Consider the following 27,538-nt stretch of genomic DNA (forward strand, 5'->3'; position numbering starts at 1 on the left):
GAGAGTGGGTTTAATGCAGGAGAGATGGGATGTAAACAGAACTAAAGATGATTTGTGCTCATGGTTTATTCTTAGGATAAAACTCCATTCTCAAGCATTTTGTGTCTTGCTCCTTTCCTTCAAAGGAAGGAAGGGGAAGAGAAGGAACCAGAGTGGAGGTGATTCAAAGAAACAGTTAGGACTACCGAAGAGGAAGTCAATAGAGATTCAGGAAGTAAGAGGAACAAGTTACTGCTGGTTCATGTTCGCAGGGCCAGTGAGAGGAAATGCAAGAAGATGTTTTCATCTCAAGTCATTTAATTCCCATCTGATTATTTCTGTCAATTAGATGATGCTGAGGTTAGAGGCACCCCTTTCCACAAATCTGCAGAGAGGCTGAACAGGGATCCTTGGATGCCTCGCCCATTAAGCAGTATTCCAGCCTCTTTATGTGAGGGAATAGCCTGCAGCTCTTTCTTGCAAGACACCATACTTGTCAAAAGATTTTAAATTAATTTCCTCTTGCAATTGCGTATCCTGATACTCAAGATTGTGCTACTCACTGCAAGAATGACTAAAAAGCCACGTTACTAACTTGTAATATGTGGTAATGCTTTAAAACATTCTAGGATGATCTGGCTAGGAAAGGACTGAATCTTTAATAGAAAGAACAAATAAGTTCCCAGTCCTTGAGTTCAAAGATAATATTAAATTGTGCCTTTTATGCTCCCTGAAAAAACCTCAGAAGGCAGTGAAAAATAACTCTCATTTAATAATTTATTTATAATCTCCTTGTATGTAAGCCCCTCTGAGTTCTGTGGGTTTGAGCTGGTTTTTGAACAACTTATTAAGGCTTTTTGGTAAATGACACAGTGTAAAAGGAAGTTGTACCTATAAAAAAACAGTTAAAGAAAAACAAACTTCTCTATCGTGCTATCTCTTTAAACAGTTTTGTTTAAAGGATTGACCCCTGGGAGAAAAGGGACTGCAATGGCATAGGAGCAGCCTTGAAGCCGTAGTCACACAATGTCATGGTGAGGGTAGTAATTTTACACCTTTTGGGTTTTACTTTCCCAGAGCATGGCCAAGTCTGTAATAGAGGCCTTCTACTCTAGGGGCCAATTAAGGCAGTGGGAAGTGTTAGAAAATTCAGTGATAAATGGGTAGGGAGAGGGCTGCTCCCCCATTCTGTTCCTGCTGTCCCCTTGTTGCTCCAGGGCTGCAGTCCCAGTGCAGCAGATGGGTAAATGTAATGTCCTCTTTGGGCTGGCAGCTTTTCTCATCCCCTTCCCCTCTGAGAAAAATGCTCCATTAATACAAGTGACTAACTACAGTTACATGGTATATACACTGTATGTATGTTTATATACACATATATGTAAAGCTAATTCTGGTTGAGGTCTTCCTGCGGCTTGTAACCCAAGCAAAGGACTCTCATCCAATGGTTGGATGAGAAATGCAGTGAGATGCCGACAGTACTCATTCCTCTCGGTCTCCACCTTGCCCCAAAGCTGTTCTGCTGATGGTGCCTCTTCTGGGTTTATAGACTCATGGTGGCGACCATTTGGGCTCATTAGAGATTGCCAGGCACTTCAGTAAGAACAAAGGGAGTTTGGTGTCTTACCCACATTTCGACTTGGTAATTAGAGTACCTTTCTGAATACCGGGGATGTTGGTGCTTCCTCCTGCTTTAGTCTCTGTTACGTGGTGTGTGGCTATGTTATTACTGAGCCATTCCTTCCCAGATGCTATTGCATCCTCCTTGCCTCAGGAATTTACCCATTGCTTCCTCCTTTTACCTGCACTGTAAAGGCTGTAGAGTGCTCTGGGATCTGCCTGTGTAACAGGCATCACACAAGTGTGTAAGAAGATATCAGTGTCAATTAAACAAATAGGTGTGGGATTGCTGGGACAAAACCCGCTGTGGGGGAGGTAAGTGGGACTGCAGGAGTCACAGTGAGAAATGTGCCCACCTCTTGCTCTCCCCCAAGGCTTCTGCTGGTGCATCAGGCAGTGGGCTGCAGCAGCCTGGAGGTAGGGGAGGTAAGGGCTGTACCTGCTCTTTGGTCCCCTGTGTTTCTGGAACAGTGAGACTGTTGTCTCTGAGGGAGGGGTTCTCCAGCTTAGGATACTGCTTTTCAGTCTCTGCCTTGAGGCTGTTGATTCCTTTTTACCTGCTGAAGGAAGTAATCCTGCCAGGAGAGATGTAGCAACGTGGAGGTAGATGGTTGCTACTACCTCTCCCCAAAAAGCATCTCTTCTGGAGAAGCCACTGGGGTGGGCACACAAGGTGAGGCACTCAAGTCCACACACACCACAGCTAGCTCAGTGAAAAAAGACAGGAAGAGTCTTCTGTATGAAGTTCCAGTTGCAGTTTATTTTGCAGATGCACACCAAAGGGTTTTAGGGACAGAAAGACCCAGATCAAAGGAGTGCCCAGGGTTAAGTATGGGGTCGGGAACCAATGGTCAGAGGACAAGGGGAGGTACGAGGGTAGGGCAAAGGCAATGACCTTCAGGGTACATAAGGATGGGGCATCAGTGATACCACAACCAATGGGGAAACAGAGAAAGGAGAAACCTTGAGCACCAGGGACGTATATGAACAAAAGAAGTGGGCAAGGCCCACAGGCCAATGGGAAAAGCAAGCTGAGCTGGATTAACATAATGTTGTAGAGCACCATGGGAGAAGCCTTTTTGCTCACCCTAAGCCATGAGGCTTTCCCAAAGCCTGTGGCAGATTCTTCCAAGGAATCAGCCTAGAAGTTTCCCTGACAGGCTCAGGGGCTCAGCTTCCCAGGGCATCCCTGAGCTGAGCACTGATACTGGAAGGCCTGCCAGGCATTCTGGGGAAGCGCTGCTGGTGCACATCTGTCTTAGGAAGCTAAAAATATCAGACGATGGCTTCTGGGGTTGGCCCCTTCCCTTCCATCTCTTTGGCCCATTTGTGGAGGCAGCTGTAGAGGGGGAAGCTCTTGTTCTCTTGGTAGATGTCAACACCTTTGATGTCATTCCATGGGAAGCTCAGCTGAATGCTGTCCATCGGGAACTCCTGCACCAGCTCCTTCTCTTCCTTGTCCAGTGCCACAAAGCCAAAGAATTTTTTCACATTCTTGGCTGCCTGGATCTTGGAGTGGACCTCAGCTGTGCGTCGGAAGAGCTTGTCCTCGTTGGAGCAGTACTGGACCCAGTAAGCCTCCTGCCGGCAGCTCAGTGGCAAGCAGCAGTGTTTCAGGCACTTGGTGACCAAAACCAGGATCACAACGATGCTGAGGAACACCCATCCAAAGAGCTGGAAGAGAAGAGAGAGGCTGAGTTAGGACACGGCAAGGCAGAGGGATTCCCACACCCACTCTCCGTGGCTTTCTCCCTGGTGTTCCTACCTGGGACTCGTATCTCAGTCTCCGCGTCACTTCATCACTGAGTTTGGTGAGGTTTGCTGGGACATCTTTACAGGGGAACTTGGCCAGCACCTCAGCTCCATACTTAGTGGGAAAATTGTCCATGGAGGATGGCTTGACAAACTCGCTGAGGGCACAGATGTAAGCTTCCCCATGCAGCAGTGAGATGACTGACCAAGTGATGGGTGCCACAGATGCCCAGCCCACGATGGAGCCAAAGAGGAGGAAGGTGGCAGCAGCAGAGAAGTTCTTGATGCCACGCATGTGGTACTCGTCCACCAGTTTCCAGGTATGGTTGTTCCAGATGACACCCATGAAGAAGAGGGCCAGGGCTGGGACAATGATGACAGTCATCCCATATTTGTAGTTGAGAGAAGGGGAGCAAGGGCAGTTGAAGACAATGAATGAGAAGAGCTCCTCAGTCCCCAGCGTGCCCAGGGCCACCAAACCATTGAAAAGCAGTGAATCTTTGTTCATGGAGAACAAGGAGAGGAAGTTGAAGATCTCAGTGATGAAGGTGGCCATCTCGTCAGGGGGCTGAAGTGTGTGCTGCAGTGGGGACCGTGCTGGCACAGCCCCCAGCACTGAGGAACACTCCAATGGGGGATGAAATGGCCTGGTGCTAGTTGATGTGCAAGGAGCTGTTCCAGGAGCAAGACACTTTCACTGATGTCCCTTCCTCCCACCTGGTGTTCCTAGCCTCTGGAGCTGGTTGCTGATACTAGGGGTACTTCAAAAGGGACTTCACCGAAGCAATATGTGAAACCTCAGCCCTTTTAGTTTTCCACTAAGCCCTCCAAAAGCTTCACTATAGCAAAGATGACCGATGGGACAGCTCTTTCTGTCCCTCTCAATTTGTCCTCTTTCCTTCTGTTTTGTTTTCGTCACTTCCCGCAGAGGCAGTTATTATCAGTATCACTGGCAAGCTCTTGATGATCTCCCAAACCTGCAATGAAGGAGAACACCACGTTACTGGGAAAACTGAACCAGAGCACTGGCACTAGGATGTGTCCCTCGACCTGCCACCAACTCACACTAGCCTAGCTACATGTGGCACATGGGTGCTGGGGTTGTGCTGCTATGAAGGTGCCCTGTGTGACTTTTGCCTCCCTCTTTAGAGCTGATAGGTTAATATTTATTAATAGAATCAGGTACATGAGGAAGGCAGCAAGGGGTGCTATGAGACATCCCAGCACATTTGGGAACACAGAAATGCAGCACAGGAGGCCCAGGCAGAAGCAGGCTTTGCTGAGAAGGGTGAAGGGATGCTTGGGGGATGTTGCTACCAGCAAGAGAAGTTACCTTCTGGGAAAGCTTATCCTGATGTCCCAGAATAAAAACACAATATGCTTATAGAGCTGGGACAGCAATTACACGTGAGCTTTCGCTAGGGTTAGGTGTGGCAGGTTGATCTCCCATCCTGCAGCTGATTGACATAATCGTGCTCCCCATCCTGGCATGCAGTCCCAGCTCAGCCTCTTAACTGCTGCCCTGGCCTTCAGCCTCAGTGCCAGGGATGCTCTTTGGTGCCCTTTGTCTGTGTTACACCCCACCAACAGGGCTGCAGGCACTTGGGGCCAAGCAGGGAAAAGCATGTGCTCTGATTTTTTTTAAGGGCAGGGAAATAACTGGAGAATGTGTCCACACTCTGCAGCAATGTCCATTCCCCCTTCCTGTCTGCAAGCTGGATTCAATTAATTTCTTAGCTGACTTTCCATCAGTGCTGCATCTCCACAGGGTTTCTCCTCAGGAAGCCTTAAGCACCTTGCAAGCTCTGGCAGCCCTCACCCCTGTGACAAAACCCACTGGCCTCAGAGGATCTGCTGTCACCAGGGTTTGCTGGAGACAGGAAGGACCTGGGCACCCAAGTAACTGTCTCTGGCAGCTTGCAGAGTGCTGGAAGTACTGGTATGCATCTGGGGCTGCCTGGGAGCCACGGCCCACAGGGCTGCCCCAAAGTCTTCCCTGAGCAGCCCCAACTGCAGGGACAAGACTTCAGGGACATTCAGGCAGAAGAGACAAAGATACTTTAATTCTTATGGTCTTTTGCACAAGGCTTGCTCTTACCCTGTGCTTTAAATCACTACTCTGCCTCAGTTCATCAACAAATCCTGGCTTACCCCCTTTCTCCATGGGGCAGGGGTGAGGAACAGGGCAGAAATTTGGCCTCTGTTCTTTGCTGCTGCAAAGAACCCATGGCAATCCCTTTAAAGTCACACTGTGATATTGCTGAGTTCAAATGTACACAGCCCTTGATGTCTTCCTGCAGCTTCCCAGTTATCCATACTGCAAAACTCCCTCTGCAAAGGAGACAGACCAACTGAAAGCTGGTACTACATGATGAGGATCAAGTTCCACCATCTGCACGCTTGGTGGAACTCCACATTTGCAGCCAGATGCTAAACCCACAAACTTGCTCTAGTTCAAGCATCTTTTATAAGTTGCCCATAAACAGCCCTGATAAACACAGCCCTGTAACCTTCCTGACAGAGCCTGGCAAATGACAAAGCAAAAACCTGAGGAGCTGGCAAAAAGAAGTATTGGCCGCTTAGAGGTTACCCTTCCTCTGCTTTGTAGTTATGGTCTGGGAGAGAGGGTAGGGTAGAAGGGGAGAAGAGAAGTTGTTTGCAGCAGGTAAGTTTTTAGGAGCCTCTGTTTCTTTCCCCAGAATATGTATGAAAGCAAGAAAAAAGTAAGTCACTTACTTGAAAAAGTTGTTGAAACCAGTTCTGGAGCCTTCTCAGCCCTTCCTATGTTTTTCCACTCAGGCTCTGGTCGTGGCGGAGTTTCAGCAGCACACAGGGCTGTTCAGGAGTCGGGATGCCGACCAGCCGAAGCAGGTCTCCTGAGAGCTGTGGAAGCTTCTGCAAACAGCCGAAGCAGTTTGGGAAGTGAGGATGCTTTAAAGGGCTGCCGTCCTAAGGGAGAAGAGGTGGCAGAAGAATTGGGAGGAGCTTAGGCAGGGCAAAGGACCCGGCGAACGGATTCGGATGTGCCCGATTGACCTTACTCCCTTCCAGAAGTTAGGAAATAAAAAACGGAGAAAACGAGTTGTTATAAAAAGATGTGCAACGGCTGGCTGGTATGGGATGACCGGGAGTTCGCCTGGAGAATGGCAGAGAGGAGGCAGGAGCCTTGCAGGAGTGCAGGGGAAAATCGAGGATCCACGTGGTGAGCCTAGGGCGTCACCCCATGGTGATGCAAGTGTCAGTGGAGCAGTACCGAGCCGGCAGGGAGGGCGTGAGAGAAGCCCATGGTCCCACGCGAGAAGGGCACAAACTTTTGGTTCGGCGCACGGGAGGCGGCTGAGGCAGCGGCTCGGCACCCCCCCGGCAGGGTTTCACAAGCTCTGTGGGACCTGCTCGGGGCCGCGCAGGCTGGAGGCTGAGCAGGGCACGTATGCAGGGCTGGGAACAAACTGATTTTTGGCGTGGTGCCTGGCTGAACTTTTCTGCTCGCCGCTTCCTCTGCTTGGAGAAATACCTGCGAGGCAGCCGAGACCCTCACTTTCTCTTTGCACCCTCTGCTCTGCCATCTGTCCCTCAGCTCTAGCTCCTGCCCAGCCTGTTGCAGATGCCGGAGGTCCCCATCCTCCTTCCCCACCCTCCTTGCCGTCTTGTCTCTGGGGTTAAACGCATCCCTTCCCAGAGAATGTCTTTAGCACAGGCAAATCTTCAGCAACACCCACGCTTCCCTCTGCCCCGAGCAAATCTAGCCCAGCGCTGGCAGTTCAGCCGATGGGATTTTTGGACCGTCTTCCTTCCTTCCCCCGGATCTGGGGTCCCCGGGTAGATTCGTCCAGCTCCCAGCTGCCTGCGTGCGGTGCATCCCTGGGCACTCCCACAGCCTCGGCGCTTGCCTGGGGCTGGCTCCCCTGCCGGCTTGGTAGGGACCATGGGGCTGGCTCTACGCTCAACAGACCGGGATCAGCACCGGGACCAGAGCCCGGCTGGAATTCCAGAGTCTTTGTCGGGTTCCCTGGGCAAGGCTTTCCTCCCAAAGGCAATGAGCAATGTACCCAAATTCCAGCACAGAGAGGAGAACCTGCCTGATCTATGAGGGCTCTGCAACTGCTGAATTTGCTGCATGGGAACAAAACTCTAATCCTAAAAAATCTTAGTTAAAAGTACAAAAGCTTCTCATTGCAAATGCATCTAGTTATTTTGATACCTTAATAGCTATGCCATGGAGCCTACCATTCCTCTGTGCTGCTCACCATTGTGGGGACTCTGAGCACACCTTTCCCAGTGAACCATGAACAGCACTGAACTGCAAATGATAGGAGTGGAAACCACCTCTATCTTTTAATCTCCCTTGCTGTCTAAATCAGGTTTTGTTAAATATTAATGCCCCTATTAAGGGGGTATTAAAATTAAGGCACCTGCCCCTATTAATTTCTGGGCAGATGCCTTAATTAATTTGGGTGTGAAAATTAATGACAAAGCCATGTCAAGTTCCCTTCTCCTGGGATTTGGCCAGATTCAACCTGCCCTTGACTATGGGCTTGCTAAGATGCTCTCACAACAGCCAGGAGAATTTCCTCCTCATTTTGGTCCTTTGTTCTCTTCTCCCCAAAGTCTCTGTCGAGTTACACATGGATAATTAAGTTTTATGCAAATAGCAGTTACTGTCAGCCTATGTTGTTTGAACAAGAACATCGCAGCAGAAATTTCAAGTAGATGAACATCTTGGAAGGGATGTGGCAGGGCTAAAACTTATCCCTTTAAAAGGGGTTTGCCTTCTGCATATTGCATATTTGTAATAAAATCAGGGATCCTGGGAAATATTCTTCTGGGCTGTGATACCCATGGTCACCTCAAGGGCCTGCATCCTGCCATCCCTCTGTTTCTTTGGAAGGCAGTCACCTTGTATTGACCTTGTACTGCATAACATTGGGGGTGGTGCCTTCACTGCTTCTCCTCTTAGGGTCAGGGCTGGATGCTGCTGGTGACCATGCACTGGCAAAACACTTGCACACGGCCACAGCACCTCAGACTTGGCCTGGGAGCTCTTTCAGTCCTTTTCACTGCATCCAAGTAAAGAAACACCAACAGCTTTTGTAAATAGCTTTTATAAATCCTGGTGTCTGAGCACAGAGCTTGAATGGCAAGCCTGGATTATTTATTTGGCTCCTTAAACACCCAGGTGGGGTTCTAACAACAGTCTTTGTGTCAGGGAGAGATACAGGAAAAACTGTAAGAACAAGTTGTCCTGAGGCAGATTTGTGCCAGGGTGTTGGCCTGGCCCCCTCCCCGCTCCCTGCTGCCCAATGCTAACTGCTCTCCTCGTCTGGACACTTCCCTCAAGGAGCATCTCTGTGGAATCCTCATTTAATGGCACCTGTAACACCAACCATGCTGTTTCTACCACATGAAATGCAATATGGGATGTTTCTTCACTATCTCATTGCTTTGGTCAAATTTATTTTAAAGCTTTTCTTGGCTTGGGAACCATGTGTCTGTGGGGATGTAGTGTGTGGAGGGGTAATGTGATCTTCTAGGATTTCACAGCTTGGCAGGAGAAAGGGGCACTCCCAGCTTGTTTCTCCACCAGGGGATTTTTAATGCTGCCTAAAGCCATATGCACTGCTCAGGGCTGAGCACGTCATGAAAGAGAGGAAGTTTTGCCCATCAGGTAGTGTCTATCTTGGCAACTGCCACAAGACAAACCTGGTGCTCAGTGGTATGGGACACATGGCACATCTGGCTGCCACGTTGCACCCTTCAGCATTCTTGGGGCTCATCCATCATGGCCTTGCAAAATTGCCCTTTATGGCATAAAACTCGTTACCTGAATTACCAATGCTGTAGGACTGGATGTGAGAGCAGCTGAGAGCAGATGGGATCACACTGGCACCACTGAGCTCACTGGGTGCCTGTTCCCCTGCAGCTGCTGTGGAACCTGCCCTTGCCTGTACCCCGGCTTCTTCTGCCCATCTCACAAAAACGTGATTCTGCCTCTGAACAGCCCCGTGGGCCTTCACACCCAGCTGTAGTAGGCAGCTGTCTCTCTTTGGGGTGCAGACAGGTGCGTGGGGGGCTGCCCTTCTCCTGCCCAGCCATTTCCAGTGGGGAGGGCAGGTGGGTGCAGGTGCAGTGGGGGCTTGCATCTGTGCCAGCTCTTCAGGGCCATGTTCATGGTGCCCTGGTCAGTGATGCCCAAGAGCTTCTCGGCAGCTTCCCCTGCATCGGCAGGGGCTTTCCTGGGCAGGTGGCAGCGAGCAGCTACCAGGTCGGTGTTCATGCCCTCAAAGAACTGCTGGATGCAGACCTTGGCAAAGCTCCTGGCATGCTCCGCGCACGTCTCATCGAACAGCTTGCGCTCGATGTCGATATAGTGGGACCAGTATCTGCTCTTCAGGAAGGCAGCCTGGCTGAAGCAAGGCCGAAGTGATCTGACCAAGAAAGCCAGAGTGGTCATCAGCAGCACAAAGCACCAGCCCAGAGCCTGCAGGGATGAAGCGGAACCAGAGCTGTAACAGGCAGGCGGAGAACATGCCCAGCAGAACCAGCCAGCAGAACCCCCCTGGTTTGCAAATAAGCCTGATTGCACTTTGGGCTGTGTTTACACTGCAAAACTGGATGAGGTGCCAATACAAACCATTTGAACGGAAATTTTGTTCAGTGCATCCATACCGGCAGAACCTCTTGCTTCTTGCCTTGTAGAGCATCAGCAGGCACTGACCATAAGTAACACCAGCACTGAATCCTGTGCCCAGCCCTTGGTCCTGCCTCTGATGGGATGGTGCCTCACCTAGGTCTAGGATAGCCTATGTCCTCTGATTTGCAGTATTGTCCCAGATACTTCCTGGTGTGTGCAGCTGTCTAACCTTTTTCTGAGCTGTTGAACTTAGTAACATCTACTGTGAGTGAGCAGCAGTGAATGGGGTCTGACAGGAAGGGTGAGATGAGGGCAGAGCCAGGACCAGTCTGTCTTTTTCACCATCGGTGTTAGCTCAAGCTGTCTCCAGGATGTACTGGCAGAGCTTGTGAGGTTCAACCTTCCTGGAAATGCAGCCCCCAAAAAGAGCACCTGGGGGTGAGGTGCTATGTGGGACCTCTTGTTTTTCAGCTCCCAGTGTTTTTCAAGTGGGGTCTGCCCAGGAAAATTGTGTCTTTGGAGAAGTCCCTGTGGCCCCATTTCTCTTAAAGGGGATAATAATTCCTGTCTGCCCTAAGGAGGCCAGGCAGAAGGGCTGCTTATAAATGGGAGTGCACGAGTGACAAGTGTTTCAGGCCATCCTGTCTCCAGCACGGCCAGGAGCAGAGAGCTTGAGTAAAATCAAGCTCAGGACAAGTGGTTAATTCATCTTCATTTGTGGTTCCCTGGCATGGCTAACAAACACACACTGGCTTTTCTCATGCTGCAGAATGACCCATTGCTTGCATATGTTGTAAAAAAGAAGCAAGAGCAACCGATGGGTTATTGGAGAGGGTGACAACCTAGCAGCCACTGAGTAAGATCCATCGCAGCTCCTTCTGAGCTTCCTCTGAATAAATCCATGCAGATGGTTTGGTTGTCACTGCTCTGCAGCCGGGGGCTGCCCAGGCAGGAGAGGGTGCTAATTATCAGGATGACCTACAGCTACAGCCTCTGCACCACACCAGAGGCATAACTCCACAGAGCTGAGTCTGAACACCTTGTACCCCTGCAAAATAACCAGTCTCTCCTGCTGCAGCTTGATTTTAACAAGGAGATTCTGTCGAGGGAACAACTAAGGCTGGCAGTGCCTAACCCCAAGCCACCAGTGGGAGCACAGCCACGGTGCCTCTTACCTGTGAGATGCAGCGCAGGTACCTGACGGCCACTTCATTGGCAATGAGCTGCTGCCCATTGTAGATCTCCCTGCAGGGGATTCGGGCAAGGACCCGCTGTATCTCCCCCTGGGAGAGGCGGGAGTGGCTGGCATTGCCCAGGGTCTCCACGGGCACCGAGGTGCAGAAGGCACAGGTGATGCACTTGCCGTCCAGCAGCGTCACCGACACCCAGACCGCGGGGGCGATCATGGCCCGCTGTGCCATGGAGCAGAACATGTAGCGCAGGACAGACGGGTCCTTCCCCCGCTGGCCCTGCGGCCGCCTCCACTCCTCTGCCAGCATGGAGATGTTGTTGTTCAGCACAAACCCCAGCAGGAACAAGATGAAGGGGGGCACCAGGAGGATGCCCAGCCCATAGGCCAGGTTGTAGAGTGGCAAGCAGGGGCAGTTGAAATCAAAGGCTGAGTACATCTGGGTGCTGGCAAGGGCCATGATCCCACAGATGCCATTCATGAAGGATTCCTGGTTGGACTGAAAGAACTGGAAGATCATCCGAAACTTGTCCATCTTCGCTTGATTCCTTCCCCCACCAGGCTCCAAGCTGTGGCCTCAGTTTATTTCATTCTTTCAGATTTTCTCTTCAAAGACGGCATCACCAAGTTTCTGTGCAGTTCACAGTTTCATTCATGCACTCTTACAACCCCACTATTTAAAGCAGAAAATTAAAATACTTTTTCTGCTGATTTTGCTGCCTACAAAAGTTTAGGGTCTGCTTCCCCCTGCTCTTCTTTGGATCTGGGACCTGGGTTGTTTCTGGTTTGTAAAGCCTGATTTCATTCTTCTCCACATCCCCATTTCTGCAGTCTCCCAGCCACCAGTCCTCTTTGCTGGAAGGTGCAGGTGTTATCATGGCTGTGTCCTCCCCAGAGCACTTTGTGCCCTGGGCAGAGTTGGCTGATTGGCTGCCGTGAACCTATTTGCAAATGCAGGGGGTGGGTGCTCCTCCCAGGACTGAATGGGGCGCCCCACCTCTGCAGTGTTGGCACACATGGAAAAACTGGATTCCAGAGCTTCCCCCTTCCCTCCATGTGTCTGCCTTGCCTCAGATGCTGCCTTGCAGGTCTGCGAGCCCCTACTTCTGTACCTGCTTCACTGGGAAATACCTCTTCTTTTTTATTCTGCAGAGGGAAGAAGGGAAAAGAAAAGGAAAAGCAGAGGAAGGAGAAGTAACAGGCTGGGCTTGACTTCTACAGCACAAATCTAAAAGAAGTGGATGGTGTTGATGTTGTTCTCCTGCATCTCGGTTCCCAGTTCACAAGGCAGCCTTGGTGCACCTAGTTGCTCCCTCAAGCAGGCCAAAAGATGGGGGGTTACTAGGACTACAAGTGGCTGTAAAACAGATGGTGGCAATTGCTCAGTCGCTCCTGTCCAGGCACCCCCTGAGCTGTTGATGTGAGGATCAAGACACATCTGACCAGGCACCAGTGGGACTGCAATGGTGGCTGGGGGACATGTCACCAAGGGAAGCTGTACATAGGTGAGTGGCACATGGAAGACACAGGAGAAGTACTTTCCCCAAGGTTTTGCAGTGTGTCAGTGCAGAGGCAGGAAGCCAGACGAGGCGTTTTGACCATAGGTCGGTGCTGCAGGTTCTGAGTCTGCCCTGCACCAGTCCTGGGGCTGAGTTGATTATGCTGAGTTCACCCTCAGATGCCACCGCAGAGCTGAGCACAGAGTGCAGTGGGTAATACCTGAGCAGCCTTAGCTCTGCCTGCTCTGGAGAAGTGGCATTTAATCTCTTATCAAATGGGAAGAGATCTTGCTGCATAAATATAGATGATATATTTTATTGCTAGCTAAGAACTCAGGCTGGCTTCTCTATTCACCTGGCAAGTGGCTTTTTGAGGGGCAGTTCACATCAAAGCCTGCTGAATGAACCCTGTGAAAAACTGAGAGCTTTTTAATCTCCAGGAAAAACCTGCCTTTTAAATAAACATGAATGAAGGGCCTGAGCCTGCTTGGTGTACAGCACTACAGTTCTCACTGAAGCCAACAATAGGTCAGTGGCAAGTTATGGGTTAACACAGTTTGGTTTTTAGTTAAAGAGAAAAATGGAATATACCTTTGTTAGGACTTTGCAATTGTTTTAGAAGGGACAGGCACCTACTATTTTTTAGACAGAATGAGGAGACTCTTAGACATTGGCATTGGTTTGACTGCTGGATCAAATGGACTCTGGGGAATCGCAATATAAACACTGAGTCATTTTGAGCTGGCCTGCTCCTTTCCGGCCAATGACGGTAGCGGCGGCCACGCGGCACCTGAGCACACGGCCCGGCCCCCCGGGCACACCACCCGGCGCCCCCCCGAGCACACGGCCCGGCCCCCCGGGCACACCACCCGGCGCCCCCCCCGAGCACACGGCCCGGCGCCCCGAGCACACGGCCCGGCCCCCCGGGCACACCACCCGGCCCCCCCCGAGCACACGGCCCGGCCCCCCGAGCACACGGCCCGGCCCCCTGGGCACACCACCCGGCGCCCCCCCCGAGCACACGGCCCGGCCCCCTGGGCACACCGCCCGGCCCCCCCCCGAGCACACGGCCCGGCCCCCCGGGCACACCGCCCGGCCCCGCCCCGAGCACACGGCCCGGCCCCCTGGGCACACCACCCGGCGCCCCCCCGAGCACACGGCCCGGCCCCCCGGGCACACCGCCCGGCCCCCGAGCGCACCGCCCGCACCCGAGCACACCGCCCGGCCAGGGCCGGCCAGGCCGCGCTGCCGCACCGTGCGGGCGGGGGGAGGGGAGGAAAAGCGGCGGCTACCGACATCCAGCCAGATTAAGCTCGCCTTAGCAGCTGGCCATGCCGCTGGCCAGGCCTAGGAGGGGAGAATCCTTCCGCCCTCCCGTCTTAGGTCACGAGACCTGAGAGGGGAATGCATCCGCCAGCGTCCCCCATGGGATTTGAATCTCCACAGCCGGGCAGCCACAGTGGAGCCCGGAAAGAGAGCATGTGACCAGTGTTATGAAAAAAAAAGCCAGGAGCCTCGGTCCTTTTTGTACCTTTATTATCAAGCTTAACTCTGGGGGAGAACCTGCTTGCTATCTTGGCAACGCGGAGGAGAAAATACAAACAGCTTCGCTCCACAGCGAAGCTGAGAATTCCCCCACCTCACGTATTTTTTCCCTTGCCAGGGAGTCGTCATCGCTTCGTTGGTCAGGGGTCGTCCAGCGATGGAAAACTTTAGTCACGGCGACTAAATAAACCTGCTTCGGCGGATCCCCGTGCCCCTGGCACTAGTCTAAAGTACAGCTTCCGTCCTATTCTATTTCGGTTCTCGAGTAGTTCCCAGCACTCCAGTGTTCATTTTATTTGTATATTCAGACGCTATCCGACGAATGGGAGCAGAGATCCAGGTAACAAGGTGAATTCTCAATTAACAATCAAGTAAATAAGACGATTAAGCAATATTAAACCAGGAATAAGACAAATTCTTTAAACAGAACTAGCACTAACAATCTTAATGGAATTACTTAAAAATTAACTAATTAAACATAAGTCATTTGAATAGAACTCGTTTATAACAACCAGCGCTGGCCTGCTCACAGTTAACTCCTTCCTGGCACAGATGAAGCTTCTAGAGTTCTAACCCTTCTCAGAGAGAGAGAAAAGGCCAAACTGCACATATGTAAGGGGACAATATGAAGATATTCCAGTCAGTGAAGGAAGAGTGACCCCTTAAGTGGAAGAGATGACAAGCTGCCTTGGTCCTAGGCTGGAAATCTCCCATGAGCTGTAGTAACAGACTGTAATAGGAACATGCTAGAGTATTCCTTTAAATCGTGGACAATATGAATTGGGGAGAGGATTATTTAGATTTGTGGATTTTGAGCAAAAGGTATCTGCGATTTACTGAGTGAATATTGAATTAGGAACTGTGATCTGGTGGTTCCATGAGATGTGTGAACAGAGAGAGATGAGAAAAAACCTTCTACATCAGTGAGAAGATATCTCTGTTCCCTGAGATGAAGGATCCTTTGCCTTTGGAGTTGTACATCTGGAAAAGGTGACACCCCAGTGTGTGAGGCCAGGACGTGGTATGGGAGATCCAAAAGTGCAGAAGTTCCCGGGCAAGGCTGCTTTTTGAGAGGTGTAAGCCACAAACAGATTGTTTCTCTTGGGGAAAGTTACCAGAACAAATCAGGAGAGACTTCTCTCTCTCAAAAGACTAAATGAAAGGCTACTTTTTAGGTGGTACTAACCTCACAGTTCCAAGTTTTGCCTCTTTACATTGTTTGTGGGAAAGTTAACATTTGTGGGGGAATGAAAAAAGTGTTTTGGAAGCTTCCTCTCTTTTTTCTCTTTTTGGTGTGTGCTAATAAAACTACCGTTGTAACCTTTAAATTAGGCCTGGTTTGCCTTGTTTCTCCTAATCCTATCTCACAGCAGAAAAGACACTCAAACCACTCCACTGAATTTGGTGAACGGAAACAGGTAAACATCAAACCACTACAAACCCCCAGGCCAGTACTCACCACCACCCTCCTTCACTGTAAAAATCGATGTAAAAACATTGTGTAAAACACAATTTCTCCCCATGTACACCAGGAGCAAGTTGCTGGAACACTAGGGTGACTCAGGTCTAAATCTGGAACCCACAGTGCTACAGTTCTCTGCCTCGTTACCTTGGGCAATAAAGCATCAGCCATGCATTGCCTTTACAGAGGTGAGTTTGGAGGGACAGGAGAAATCCTGAAGAGCAAACATGAAAGGAATTCATGAGCTTGTTTCTCAATTTTGCTGAATTGCTCTCATTGGAAAACCCTTCTAAAGTTTATAGCATAAAAGAAGATTGTTTTTTGGTGTCTTTTGGTGTTTTTTGGCATGTTGCTGAACAAGAGGTCTATAACTTGAAAGGTTTTTCATATCCAGGTTTTTCTGCAAATTTACAACACTCAGGAAAATAAAAATCAGAGCTGACATTAAATAAAAAAAGTTTTGTCTTCATGAAAGCATTTGTTTGACTATAAATACTTATTTTTTTTTTTAACATGACAACATGAGACACTTCTTTCTCTCAAAAGACTGAATATAGGTGATACCGACCTCAGAGTTCCAAGTTTTGCCTCTTTACATTGTTTGTGAAAAAGTTAACACTTTGTGAGGGGAGGAAAAGTGTTTGGGAAGTTTCATTTTTTTGATCCTTATTTTTCTTCTTTTTGTGTGTGTTAACAGAACTGTTTGTGTATCTTTAAGCTTAGGCCTGCTTTGCTTCTCTTGATCCTATCTCCCAGAAGGAAAAAGAGAGTAAACAATCAAACCACTATACTAAATTTAGCAAACAGAAACAGGTGAATGTAAAGCCACTACAGCAATTGAAAAAGACCCCATAGAAGACAATGCCTGGGTCATTCTTTCCTTGTTGCCTTGTTAGGAAAGACTTTGTTTGCATGAGCTTTCCAACAGAAAGTTCACTCTAACTGGCTTGCAAGGGAAGGCAAAGCTGATGATTCCTCCCAAATGCCAACTTATTTGTGCTTTGGAAACCCTGTCCTGAGAGAGACGGTACATGCCCAAGTCCCTCCAAGGACCTGGTCCTGCACCTGCACACCAGGACAGACTCCAAGGTGGGGAGTTGAGGAGGGCTTTGCATGCCCCAGTCAGTGTAGGATATAGAAAGGAGGGATGTGAAAGCAGTAACAATTCCTATCAGGAGAATTCAAGAAGTGACCAGGGAAGTTGTCTTTGCAGTCAGCTCTGGTGTTTCACAGGCTCTTGGCAGGTGAGGATCCCTAAGGATGCCGGACATATCTGCAGGTCTGGCATCACAACAGCCCTGAGAGACAGAGCTGCTAAAGTTTGTGAATGACCCTCTCTGCCCCAGCTTCCACAGGAGGGTACACATTCTTAATTGAGCTGGTGGGAAGAGACCTCTGGAGATTTTTTGGTCCACCCACCACTCCCTGCACAAAGCATGTCAACACTCACATATAATTGGGATGTGAATATTTCTGTAGATGGAGGTGCCATATAGATGGAGGAGACTTTCTGGGCAGGCCTTCCCCTCACCCTCAAATCAATGTTTTCTTCCGTTTTAATGGAATTTCCTGCATTTTGGGGGGTTTGCCTCTTGTCCTGCCATGGGGTGCCAGATACCACTTTCCACAATGGAGATGAGTTCTTGGGCTTTAGAAGGAAACACAGCTGGAGACTCAGGGAGGCTGGGAGGAATAAATACCTATGGCCTCAGCCAATTGGAGCTACTCCATGACCAGACCAGACTCCCCCAGCAGCACGTGAACCATTGTAGAACCTCAAAATCTATGGCAGTACTCTTAGACCCTCCTGTTTTCTCCCTCCTGGTACAGATAACAAATATGTTCCTCTTCCCTTCTTTAGCCTTTCATATTTTGTGGACACACTGGCGTGACTTAAAACCTGAGAACATGGAAAGCAGCATGCAAATACAGCTGCAGACCTCAGCTCTGAGATGTTAGGAAAATACCCAATTTGACTAGTATGGGATGGTTAGTCCAAACGGAGCTGCAGCCTCAGATTTGTGCTGTCGTGTCTGGTAAAAGTAAACCAGAGACACAGTTCAAAGTGCAATGCTGATTTCAAGTAAGAGCTCAGAAGCTCCCTGGATCTAAAGAGCTCCTGGGGAGAAGACCACAGTGTTTTCCCCTACCAGCATGGGCCACAGCTGGCTCTATGCACTCTCCTGACATATCCAAGGGTGCTCAGGGATTCATCCAGATCTGATTTTGCTATGCAAATAAGAAAAGCTCTGCAGCCCATTGCTCTGCACCCTGCAGCTGCTGACTGGGCCTCAGTGGGCAAGCTGCCCATGGGTAGGCTATGGAGTTATTTTGCCTCCCAATGTTTTACCCAGCATGTCCTCATTCTCTGGCCTGTGCATACAAACATCCTGGGGAGGAGGTGACCCACCTGCCAGCTGCTTGACAAGTCCATTTGGGGGATTAATATGCATTTTCATTTTGATCCTTCATTTTGGATTTAGCCCCAATGTGGTGGCAGGTTTCTCTGCCCTTATCCCACCCTCTTCTTTCCTCCTGGAAGCCCTGCTTGCCTCACCTATCCATGCACACCCAAGGAGACATTTCTTCTTCACCCCCACCTCCTCCCAGCCCCTCCACGTTGCACCTCTCCATCCAAGAGGCAAAGTGAGCAACAGTGTGAGGTTCAGGCTGGAGGAATAGATGTGTCTGTTCTGGGTTAGTTTGCAGTAAAGACTTTAATGCATCCAAGCAGCAATGCTGGACAGAAGTACCAGTCAAACTGGCACCATGTACAATGGGGGGCTGGAAAAGGCAGGTGAGAAAGCAATTATCATTAAAGGCTCAGAAATAAGGTTACATTCAAACTGTTTTGAAACTGGATGGAAATGCCCAAATAGGTGTTGCAAGGATGATCTTATGGGTAGGTCAGTTTGTACTCAAATCTAGGAAGGGAGTGTTTAAAATCAGACTTCTCAGGAAGAGTCAGTGTGTCCTTTCCATGGCTTGGCACCAGTGCTTACAGCAGCTACCTAACCCCAGCACAGCCCCGTGGCTGTGTTACACAAAGCCTCCATCTCCTGTTCCTTCTGCAATTCCAATCCAATCCAATCCTTATTCAGAGGTGTCTTCAATTAAAGTTAGGCTGCTCCACGAATTTCAGTGTGTTGCCATATTTCATTTTTAAAATGCATGGAAATATTGATGGGCTGTTAGAGGAAGGCAGAACAGTTTGGCAGCTGGGCTGAGGGCAGCCAGAGCTCTCAGCAGATGGGAAGATGTAGGAGGTGGTTTTGCCTTTTTGAGTAAATATGTTGGTGTGGTACTAAGGGAGTTGCCAATTAAATAATTTCTGTGTCACCTCTGATAACTCTTTAAACCAGGTTTCACTGGAAATGGGCAGGAGCTTCTCACACCTCTGTGTATGGTTTGTGTAGCCAGCCAGATGTTGCTGCTGTGGTAAAATCCTTCCTGAAGCCAGAACATTTTTATCATTGCTGTAGGAAGCTGCAAACTCTTTGATATGACAAAAGTGCCTCACAGAGCCCTTGGCTGAGAAATGTCATTAACAGTGACTGCATCTGGGACCCTTGGACCCTCACAACTAGCTGACTTTGGAGGTTTTGCTGGGTATGCCCTGGAGTGGAGCCTTTGGGGCTGGAGTTTTGGAGGAAGGTATGAGCACGACTGTCATCTGCCTGCTGGTCCTCACTTTGCGCAGAGGTTTGGCAATGCTCCTTCTGTGTCTGCAGGACAAAGCCGCCTTTACACCTTGGTATGCCGGGGGAGTTTGGAGTGGGTGCTGGCATTGTCTGCCCAGGGCAGAGGGGATCTCTCTTGCACCAGGGGATGCCTCTGGAGTGCCTGGCTGACATCCAGGGGAGGTTTCTCATAGTACCATGTTTTCAGAAGTTTGTTCACCTGGTCCTGATTTGTGATGCCCCGGAGAAGATGTTCCTCTCCTTCAGCCTCCTCTCCCTCCCTAAGCAAGCTGAAGCTGTGCAGTTTGATCTCTTGCCGCATGCTTTCGAAGAAGTGGAGGATGCATTTGTGAGCAAAGAGCCGGCTGTGCTCACAGCAGGTTTCCTCAAAAATCTTTTGCTCTATGTCAATGTAGTTGCTCCAGTGACGTGCCTGCAGGAGGGCGGCCTGGTTGAAGCAAGGTCTGAGCCAGCGGGCAAGGAAAGCTGCTATAATAAGGATCAGCAAAATGCTCCAGCCAAGTGCCTGTGTGATAAGAAAGAAGCAGTGAAACAGGAGCAAGACAGACGCAAGGACAGGCACAAGCTCTTTGCCTGTATCAGTGAGACAGGGAATTTGTGTGGCTGGAAGGGCGGTGTGATGAATCTGGGCTCCTGTCTTTGATCTGTCCCTGTAGTCCAGCACCCCACACTGCACTCAGATGGTTGGTGTATATTCCTCCCAGAGAATATGGGATATTTATCTGAGCATGAATCATTTAGTAAGAAACATTGACTGCAAATTTGGCTGGAGCAGGGAGGCATTTGCTATGAGCATAGGAGTGTCCCAGGGAAAGGGGACTTTAGTGCTTTCCTTTGGCATTTCCTTTTCTCCAGTGATCTTCAACTATCACCTACGCTAACTCCAGGGCCCAGGAGGTCCCACGGCAGTGTGAGGGCAGCCCAGACTTCGGGCAGCTCCTTTTGATAAGAAGGAAGGGCTTGTTTTCAATGACCTTCCACCTGTCCCAAATGCCTGACCTGGCACCTCTATACCAAGAGGTGAGGCCAGTCAGGGCTCCACTCCCCATTGTTCCCTGTTCTATTGCTCCTGAGCAAGCTGTTTTCATCTGTCTAAACTTGCACTGGCTTTAAAACAGTGGGTCTTGTCTGCAGGGTTAGCAGTTAGAATGATCTTTTAACACTGAACAGAGCTTTACGAGACACAACATCTTTTATTATCTGGGTTCAGAAGCTGCTGGTTCTTTTATTAAACCATTCATTATTTCTTTCCTTTTCCCTATCTGACTCAAGATTATCACTTAGTATAGCAACGTTTGGAGGCAAAAAAGGACAGAGCAGCCTTGCTCCCAGCCTGACCACAATGAGGGGATGGCAAATCAAGGAAGGGCAGAAGCAGATGCCACATGCCTGGTCACCTCACCGACATGAGAGGCTCTGCCAGCAGTGACCCACCTGGGACCAGCAGCGCAGGTACCTGGACACTGCCTTGCGGGACGTGTTGTTCCTCATGAGCTCATCATCTTTGCAGGGCACCTTGGCCAGCAGCTGCTGCGCCCACGCTGTGCTCACATTGACAAGGCCCACAAACTTCTCGGGATCCACAGAGCCACTGAAAGCACAGATCAGGCATTTGCCATCCAGGAGGGTGACTACGATCCAGACAACAGGGGCAACCATGGCTCGCTGCATGATGGAGGAACACAGGTACCTGGAGCAGCAGAGAGAGAGGTGAGGGGGTTAATGCTGGGAGATTTCTCCTCATCCAGAGCCCTGAGGGATGCAGGCTGTCCTGTGCCAAGCAGTCTTTCCAAACTCAGGGAACTGACTCCCAGGGCTGCCCTCAGCATTGCCCCAGCTGATGCTTCTTCTGCTCTGGGATGTGTTTGTTTGTTCTGCCTCTCAGTGAAAGCTAGCACGTGGGAGTGCTCTGTGTGCCGTCTGCACTCAGTGCACAGTCCCCTCATCATGTGCTTGCCTTGACTGTACCCTTACGTCTCCCATGAACAGGTCTTTGTCAGCTCTCCCTTGTCTTCTACATTCACACTTCCTTTTCTCATCAGTTTCAATCTGGAAAATCCCCTTTTTCTGCAGCCTTTCTTGCCCCTCTCTGAGCCAACCTGTATGCTGCATAAAACCTTGCATGTAACAGATGGAATATGATTCTCCTCACCTTCCACCAGTACAAATTCATAAAAACTCAGGTGAAGGGAGGGGGACCATGAGACTTTTGATTAAGAATGGCCGTGATGAAAATGCCACACCTTCTGCATATTTAAAAGGAAATACCACATCTTTTTGCACATGGAAGCCCCAGGAGACATCCTGTGAATGTATGACAAGGCAGCAATGCAGTTTCCCAGAGTGGTAGCATAAGCCAAGGTGTTGAGACACTTCTGCTTTCCTTAGCTGGGATGGAATAAGACTGCCTTAATTTCTGCTGGATGTAAATGCATTTCCCATACCCCTGCCCCTCCAGGGTCATGGAGAGAGGTCTCAGGAGATGACCTTACAAGAAAATTAATCTACCAGGAGGATCAAAGCTATAGAGAAAGACAGCTAAACATGTGAGAAAAGGGATGCCATTACTGCTGCAAACCCCACCTGATGACAGCTAGGTCCTTCTTCCTGCGCCCCGCTGGTCGCCTCCACTCCTCCAGCATCACCAGGGACTGTCTGTTGAGGATGAGGCCACACAGGAAGAGGATGACTGGGGGTACAAACATGATCCCCAAGCCATATGCCACGTTGTACTGGGGCAGACAGGGGCAGCTGAAGTCAAAGCTGGTGTACATCTTTACACTTGCCAGGGCCAACAGCCCACAGATCCCGTTCATTACAGACTCCGAGTTGGATTGGAAGTACTGGAAGATCATCCGGAAGCGGTCCATCGTGTTCTTTCGGCCAGGGGTGCTCCTCCTGGGAAATCCCTGGGCTGCCCAGAGTGGCCTGTCTCCCTTTGTCCCTCCTTCTGCTGCCACAATGCAGGGGATGCAGCTCAGCCCCAGTCAGCAGGAGGATGAGGATGGAAGAGAGCTGCTGTGATAGGGGGAACACCCTGTGTTGGGGCTTCCCCACTGGCACAAAGCTCTCACAGGTCTGTCTCTCACCCAATGCTTGTCTTCCAGGGCAGTTGGTAGCTTTTCTAGGTGAGTTGATGGATACAGACTCCAGCAGCCTTTTTTTCCACCTTGCTTTTCATTTTCAGGGCTGGCCCATATGGCAAGCAGTGACAGCCTCTAGCAGTGCCTGGTCCCTCTCTCCAGGGGATGGTAACTCTCTATGGAGAGCCATTGGCGGATGCCTGGGAGCTGCTCTCTCTGCTGATTGAAGCCTTTTGAGTGATCCACCACCCAGGAGAAACCAGGAAAGTCAAATGAGCTCATCTGTGTTTCTGCTGCTGTTCCACTTCTCTTTGTGTGTCCCCAGCCCTGTGTGGAGGAGGGGGAAAGGAAGGGAGCACACACCTGGCTCTGAGTGTGCTGCATGGCTGCAAGCTCAGATTTCCCTATGAAAATGGGCTGAAAGGACCAACCCTCTAGTCAAGAGGATGTGAGAATCGATAGCTCTCAAAGCCTGGAATGGAAGCTCTTGGCTATGCATCCTATATATACTGGGATATTTGAACCATGCCACATCCATGCCCAAGGCTCTTGCGGTGGGGCACTTCTGACTCCCCATCAGAGGGCATGATGGAATCAGAGCAGCTGATTCTTTTGTCCCATGGGACTGGGTTATCATCTTCATCATATTTTTGTCTCAAAGTTCATTTTACAGATGAAGACAACTCATTGCCACACAAGGGAGTTCTGTGTTTTTCTCCTGACATATTGAACATAATTTTCCTCTCCCCAGCTTTCCTCTGAAAACACTTTCAGATTTCTTCTCAACTCAGGTTTCCAAATGCATTCAGGAGAGGCAGAGGGAAAAAAAGTGTGTTACTTTTTTGTTAAAAAAGAGAGGAATTATCTCTTCTGAAGTACACCATGCCAGCGCTGCGGTTTCTGCCCATGCTGTCTCCCACTGCAGGACTGGTTGCCTTGATGGGATCATGTTGAAAGGGATCAGCAGGGAGGAGGTACCTGTAGTTATTCACAGGCTCATACAGGTGAATCACAGATGAATGTCGTCTCCTCCAATCTGAACAGCAACTTGCACAGTTACTTTAATAAAATATATTTGCTCCAAACGTAACATTTGTGCTCTCCTTTACCTGTGAGTGAATTGCCTGTTAATGTTCATCCATCAGCAATAAAACCCCCTGGCTAATCAGCTCATGCTTCCCTTTTGCCATTATGGGACATCAGAACCCCTCCACATGGCTGTTATAGGGCATGAGCTGAGCTGAGCTCAGCTCACCCTGGCTGAGCTCCATAGTTGATTTTTTAGCCAGGGTGCAGCCGGTCTTGGTTCTCAACTGCTTCAATGCTCGGTGGGTTTCTCATTTAGTGGCTTACATTTATATGCTGGCTTGACTCCAGAAAGTGTTCTCCTGACCTGGATATGAGAGGTCTGTAAAGGATGCCTCAGGGTAATCAGTGTGCTCTGTTGTGATTGGGATCTCAGCAGCGATTCAGAGCTGAGACATGGAGTTGTTGAACTGTAGAAGAAAGGGAATATTCCTTAACTTGCAGAGAGAGATATTCAGAGCTTCCTGGGGAAAGAGAGAAAGGTCTGTTGAGGTAAGTAAGTTGCTAGAGATGGACAAGGGCTCAAAATATTTCTCACTGATTACGTAGTTCTTAGGGAAAAATGAAGAGGAAACAAGTCTATCTCCTCTCCTCTAGCAAGTGGGCCTGCCCCACGTGCCCAGCTGTGTAGTTACCCTGCTGAGCCTGCTGTGAGGCTGCCTGCAGCCCTCAAGGGCACCATCCTTAGAGGAAGGCAGCTACTCCTTGATAGCAAATCTCCAAAACCATGCTGGAAGCTGCTGTTTCTCAATGCGTCTTTTGGAGGGACATGTTAAGCAGCCCTTTGCTTTTGCCTCAGCCTTGCAGAACACAGTGCAAAGGAGAGGCCCTCCCTTCCTTGACCTTTTATGGAAGTAAAATGGCAGTTTTAGGGTTTTTGCCCTTTTATGGAAGTAAAATGCCAGTTTTAGTTTTTTTGCCTCAGATGATGGAGAGGGTGGGTACAGGTGTGAGAAGTTCCTCTTGCTTTGGGGACAAGGATGATTTCATCACCAAAATGTGAACTGATCATTTAAAATTGGATATGTTCAGCAGAAAGGTGTGGTCGGTTTTGTGCCTGAGCCTGTGATCCCAGAGCAGCACAGATGGTGTGCATGTGTGTTTTCTGGGGGTGTGCATACCCAGAGCAAGACCTTATCCATGTGTACTGGTGGGGAGCAGAGGCCAACAGTGCAGGACACACTCAAGTCTCCCTTTCCTCTGCTGGGACTGGACCATCTTTCACAGAATCACGGAATGGTTAGGTTGGAATAGACCTTCAAGATCATCAAGTCCAACCCATGCCCTAAAACCATGGCAACCAAGTGCCACATCCTGTTTTGTATTAAAAATGTTCAGGGATGGTGACTCCACCACCTCCCTGGGCAGACCATTCCAGTACTTTATCACTCTTTCTGTAAAAAACTTTTTCCTGATATCCAGCCTATTTTTCCCTTGATGCAGCCTGAGACTGTGTCCTCTTGTTCTGTCAGTTGCTGCCTGGAGAGAGAGATCAACCCCCACCTGACCCCAGCCACCCTTCAGGGAGTTGTGGAGAGTGATGAGGTCACCTCTGAGTCTCCTTTTCTCCAGGCTAAACGAGCCCAGCTCCCTCAGTCGTTCCTCACAGGGTTTGTGTTCCAGCCCCTCACCAACCTCGTTGTCTCCTCTGGGTGCGCTCAAGTGTCTCAATGTAATTCCTAAACTGAGGAGCCCAGCACTGGACACAGCACTCAATGTACACCCTAAACTGAGGGGACAAAGCTGGACACAGCACTCAATGTACACCCTAAACTGAGGGGACAGAGCTGGACACAGCACTCAATGTTCATCCTAAACTGAGGGGACAGAGCTGGACACAGCACTCAATGTCCATCCTAAACTGAGGGGACACAGCTGGACACAGCACTCAATGTCCATCCTAAACTGAGGGCACAGAGCTGGACACAGCACTCAGTGTCCATCCTAAACTGAGGAGCCCAGCACTGGACACAGCACTCAAGGCATGGCCTCACCAGCGCTGAGTAGAGGGGAAGAATGACCTCCCTGCTCCTGCTGGCCACACCTTCCCATGGGAAAGCCAGTGTCCAGGAGTAGACATTTCACCCGTTCTGAAGCCTGTTCTGCAAGAGACTGGCCTTTGCCAAGAGCGCTTTTCCCAGCAGCGTATTTCCCGACAATTTTTCCACAGGGCTCCTGCTGAGAAGCACTCCTGGCCTGTGGCATGGGAGGTGATGGGCTGCATCGCTGGGAGCCATTTGCAATTGTTTATAACTGACAAATTATTTAATTACCTGGACTGAATTTTTTTTTTTCTGTCCTCAATGTATGCCTCAGGCAAAATATATTTATAAAACTGTTACACGGGTTGGTCAGCTGTTCCTTAGATGATGTAAGGGCTTAAAACCCAAAGTGCGCACGTACACAAAAGGCACGCGAAATAAAAAAGGACTTCCTTTCTCCTGTTAAAAACGAGGGGTTGTACATCTGATCTGAAATGCACAGCAACCCTGCCACCTACTGGAATGCGATTCACTATCCTGCGATGGGTGCGGGCCGCAGTCAGGGTTCCACCCCTGGGCGCAGGTCACTCCCCGCAGGTCACAGCCCTCACCCAGCTCATCTTTGTGCCTCCGCTGCTGAATGATAAATCGGGATGCAGAACGGGCCCCGCACATCCGCAGACTGCAGGACACCGTGTCCTAGGGTGACTGTGTACCCCCCAATCGTCTATTGGGTGCAAAGGGGAGGGAAGCGCCGTTTGGTTTTCCCCAGGAAAACTCTGCTCCTCGGAATGACCTTGAAGCGGGGGTGTTGGAACACTGCAAGAATAAAGAAGCTCTGTTGGTTTTCCCCCGGCATTTAATTAGTTTTAATTTAGTGCTAGCATAGTTAGACGCTGAAGAATAGCTGAAGCTTCCCCCCCCCCTTTTTTTTTTTCCCCTCCTTTTTTTTTTTTTCTTTTTTGCCCTCTCCTCAGAACTCTTCCAACCTCTCCGGACTAAGGACCTGGGGAAGCACCGGGGGCCTCCACAGGGACCCACCCCACCAAGACCAGCCCTGCACATCTCCTTTTCTCCCAGCACCAGTGAAGAAGGAGCGGTGGAGCACAGTGACGACCCTCAAGAGGAGACTTTCTTTAAGTTTGTTATCCCTCCGTAAGCGGCACGGAGCTCTTGTCATCGGGGATTGTGCTGGGAGTGCTTTGCCTGTCTAATAAACAGGTTTTTTCCACTTCTCTCTGAGGAAATCTTTTCCTGAACCGGTTGGGGGTTGGGAGGGTTTCTCCCAAAATCTGCCTGAAACCACAACACAGGCCTATGAAATCAGTTTAGTTCTGAATGTGGTTTTTTTCCCAATGTCTTGGCTCATTAGTTGCCACATGGGGATGCCACCTCCACAGGGTGTTTGGTTAAAACAAGCACTGTATGGCCACAAGGAGCAGGTACCAAGCAGTGTGTTCCTTGCCTCAGTTTCCCTTTATGGAGTTAAGAGTGGAACCACATGAACACTTTCTCTGGGTTCCAGAAGGGTGAGTAAGTCACTGGTGAAATGTCACCTCCCTGTGATGTGGGAGCACCCATGCTTTCCCAGGTCAATATGAGAGGACTGTGGTCCCCTCTCTGGTTTTGGCCCCTCTCAGCTGGGGAACTGGAAAACTCCTTCTCCTTGGCTGTATTTATTCAGAAGACCACGGTTAATGCTTTTTCAAGGCTTAGAGGAAATTTGTCATCTTGTGTTTGAGTGAAGGTCATTCCCACCTTTGGGAAATTTTCCAGCAGCAGTGTCTGCAGACCACTTTCTTGTTCTTCTGCAGCTCAGGAGAGACTGTTGCTAACCCTTGGGCCCACAGGGAGACACCCCTGAGAGCCTGTCTGTACTTGACCAGCAGGCTGCAACTGAGCTCTGTCTTCTGAGGCCTTTTTCAAACAGTTTGGGCGCCCAGTCCCCCACTGATATCTGAGGACAGCAGAGTAACATGATTGCCTTCTTTTTTCTCCAAATCTGGCAGAGA

At 49.8% G+C, this 27,538-nt stretch overlaps 3 protein-coding genes across 3 annotated transcripts; all 3 read right to left on the bottom strand.

Moving 5' to 3' along the window:
* Positions 1–2,418: 2,418 nt before the first annotated feature.
* On the bottom strand, positions 2,419–6,324 carry CALHM2 (calcium homeostasis modulator family member 2). Its single transcript, XM_040071632.2, has 3 exons — positions 6,085–6,324; positions 3,362–4,325; positions 2,419–3,270 (listed from the first exon to the last, which is right to left on the bottom strand). Exons 2-3 carry the CDS (start codon positions 3,902–3,904, stop codon positions 2,872–2,874), a joined length of 942 nt encoding a protein of 313 aa, XP_039927566.1. The 5' UTR covers positions 3,905–4,325; positions 6,085–6,324; the 3' UTR covers positions 2,419–2,871.
* A 2,961-nt stretch (positions 6,325–9,285) lies between these two features.
* On the bottom strand, positions 9,286–12,856 carry CALHM1 (calcium homeostasis modulator 1). The gene is made up of 2 exons (XM_040071673.1): positions 11,155–12,856; positions 9,286–9,826 (listed from the first exon to the last, which is right to left on the bottom strand). Exons 1-2 carry the CDS (start codon positions 11,701–11,703, stop codon positions 9,359–9,361), a joined length of 1,017 nt encoding a protein of 338 aa, XP_039927607.1. The 5' UTR covers positions 11,704–12,856; the 3' UTR covers positions 9,286–9,358.
* A 6,562-nt stretch (positions 12,857–19,418) lies between these two features.
* Positions 19,419–22,245, bottom strand: CALHM3 (calcium homeostasis modulator 3). The gene is made up of 3 exons (XM_040071391.1): positions 21,959–22,245; positions 20,810–21,065; positions 19,419–19,880 (listed from the first exon to the last, which is right to left on the bottom strand). Exons 1-3 carry the CDS (start codon positions 22,243–22,245, stop codon positions 19,419–19,421), a joined length of 1,005 nt encoding a protein of 334 aa, XP_039927325.1.
* Positions 22,246–27,538: the final 5,293 nt, after the last annotated feature.

The sequence above is a fragment of the Hirundo rustica genome, chromosome 8, assembly GCF_015227805.2.
Source record: "Hirundo rustica isolate bHirRus1 chromosome 8, bHirRus1.pri.v3, whole genome shotgun sequence".
Classification (NCBI taxonomy): domain Eukaryota; kingdom Metazoa; phylum Chordata; class Aves; order Passeriformes; family Hirundinidae; genus Hirundo; species Hirundo rustica.

Coding starts and splice junctions, on each gene's coding strand:
- CALHM2 (XM_040071632.2), bottom strand. CDS start 3,904: ATGGCCACCTTCATCACTGAGATCTTCAACTTCCTCTCCTTGTTCTCC. Junction 3,271..3,361: donor GACTGAGATACGAGTCCCAG/GTAGGAACACCA, acceptor CTTCTCTTCCAG/CTCTTTGGATGGGTGTTCCT.
- CALHM1 (XM_040071673.1), bottom strand. CDS start 11,703: ATGGACAAGTTTCGGATGATCTTCCAGTTCTTTCAGTCCAACCAGGAA. Junction 9,827..11,154: donor ACCTGCGCTGCATCTCACAG/GTAAGAGGCACC, acceptor TCATCCCTGCAG/GCTCTGGGCTGGTGCTTTGT.
- CALHM3 (XM_040071391.1), bottom strand. CDS start 22,245: ATGGACCGCTTCCGGATGATCTTCCAGTACTTCCAATCCAACTCGGAG. Junction 21,066..21,958: donor AAGGACCTAGCTGTCATCAG/GTGGGGTTTGCA, acceptor CTGCTGCTCCAG/GTACCTGTGTTCCTCCATCA. Junction 19,881..20,809: donor ACCTGCGCTGCTGGTCCCAG/GTGGGTCACTGC, acceptor CTTATCACACAG/GCACTTGGCTGGAGCATTTT.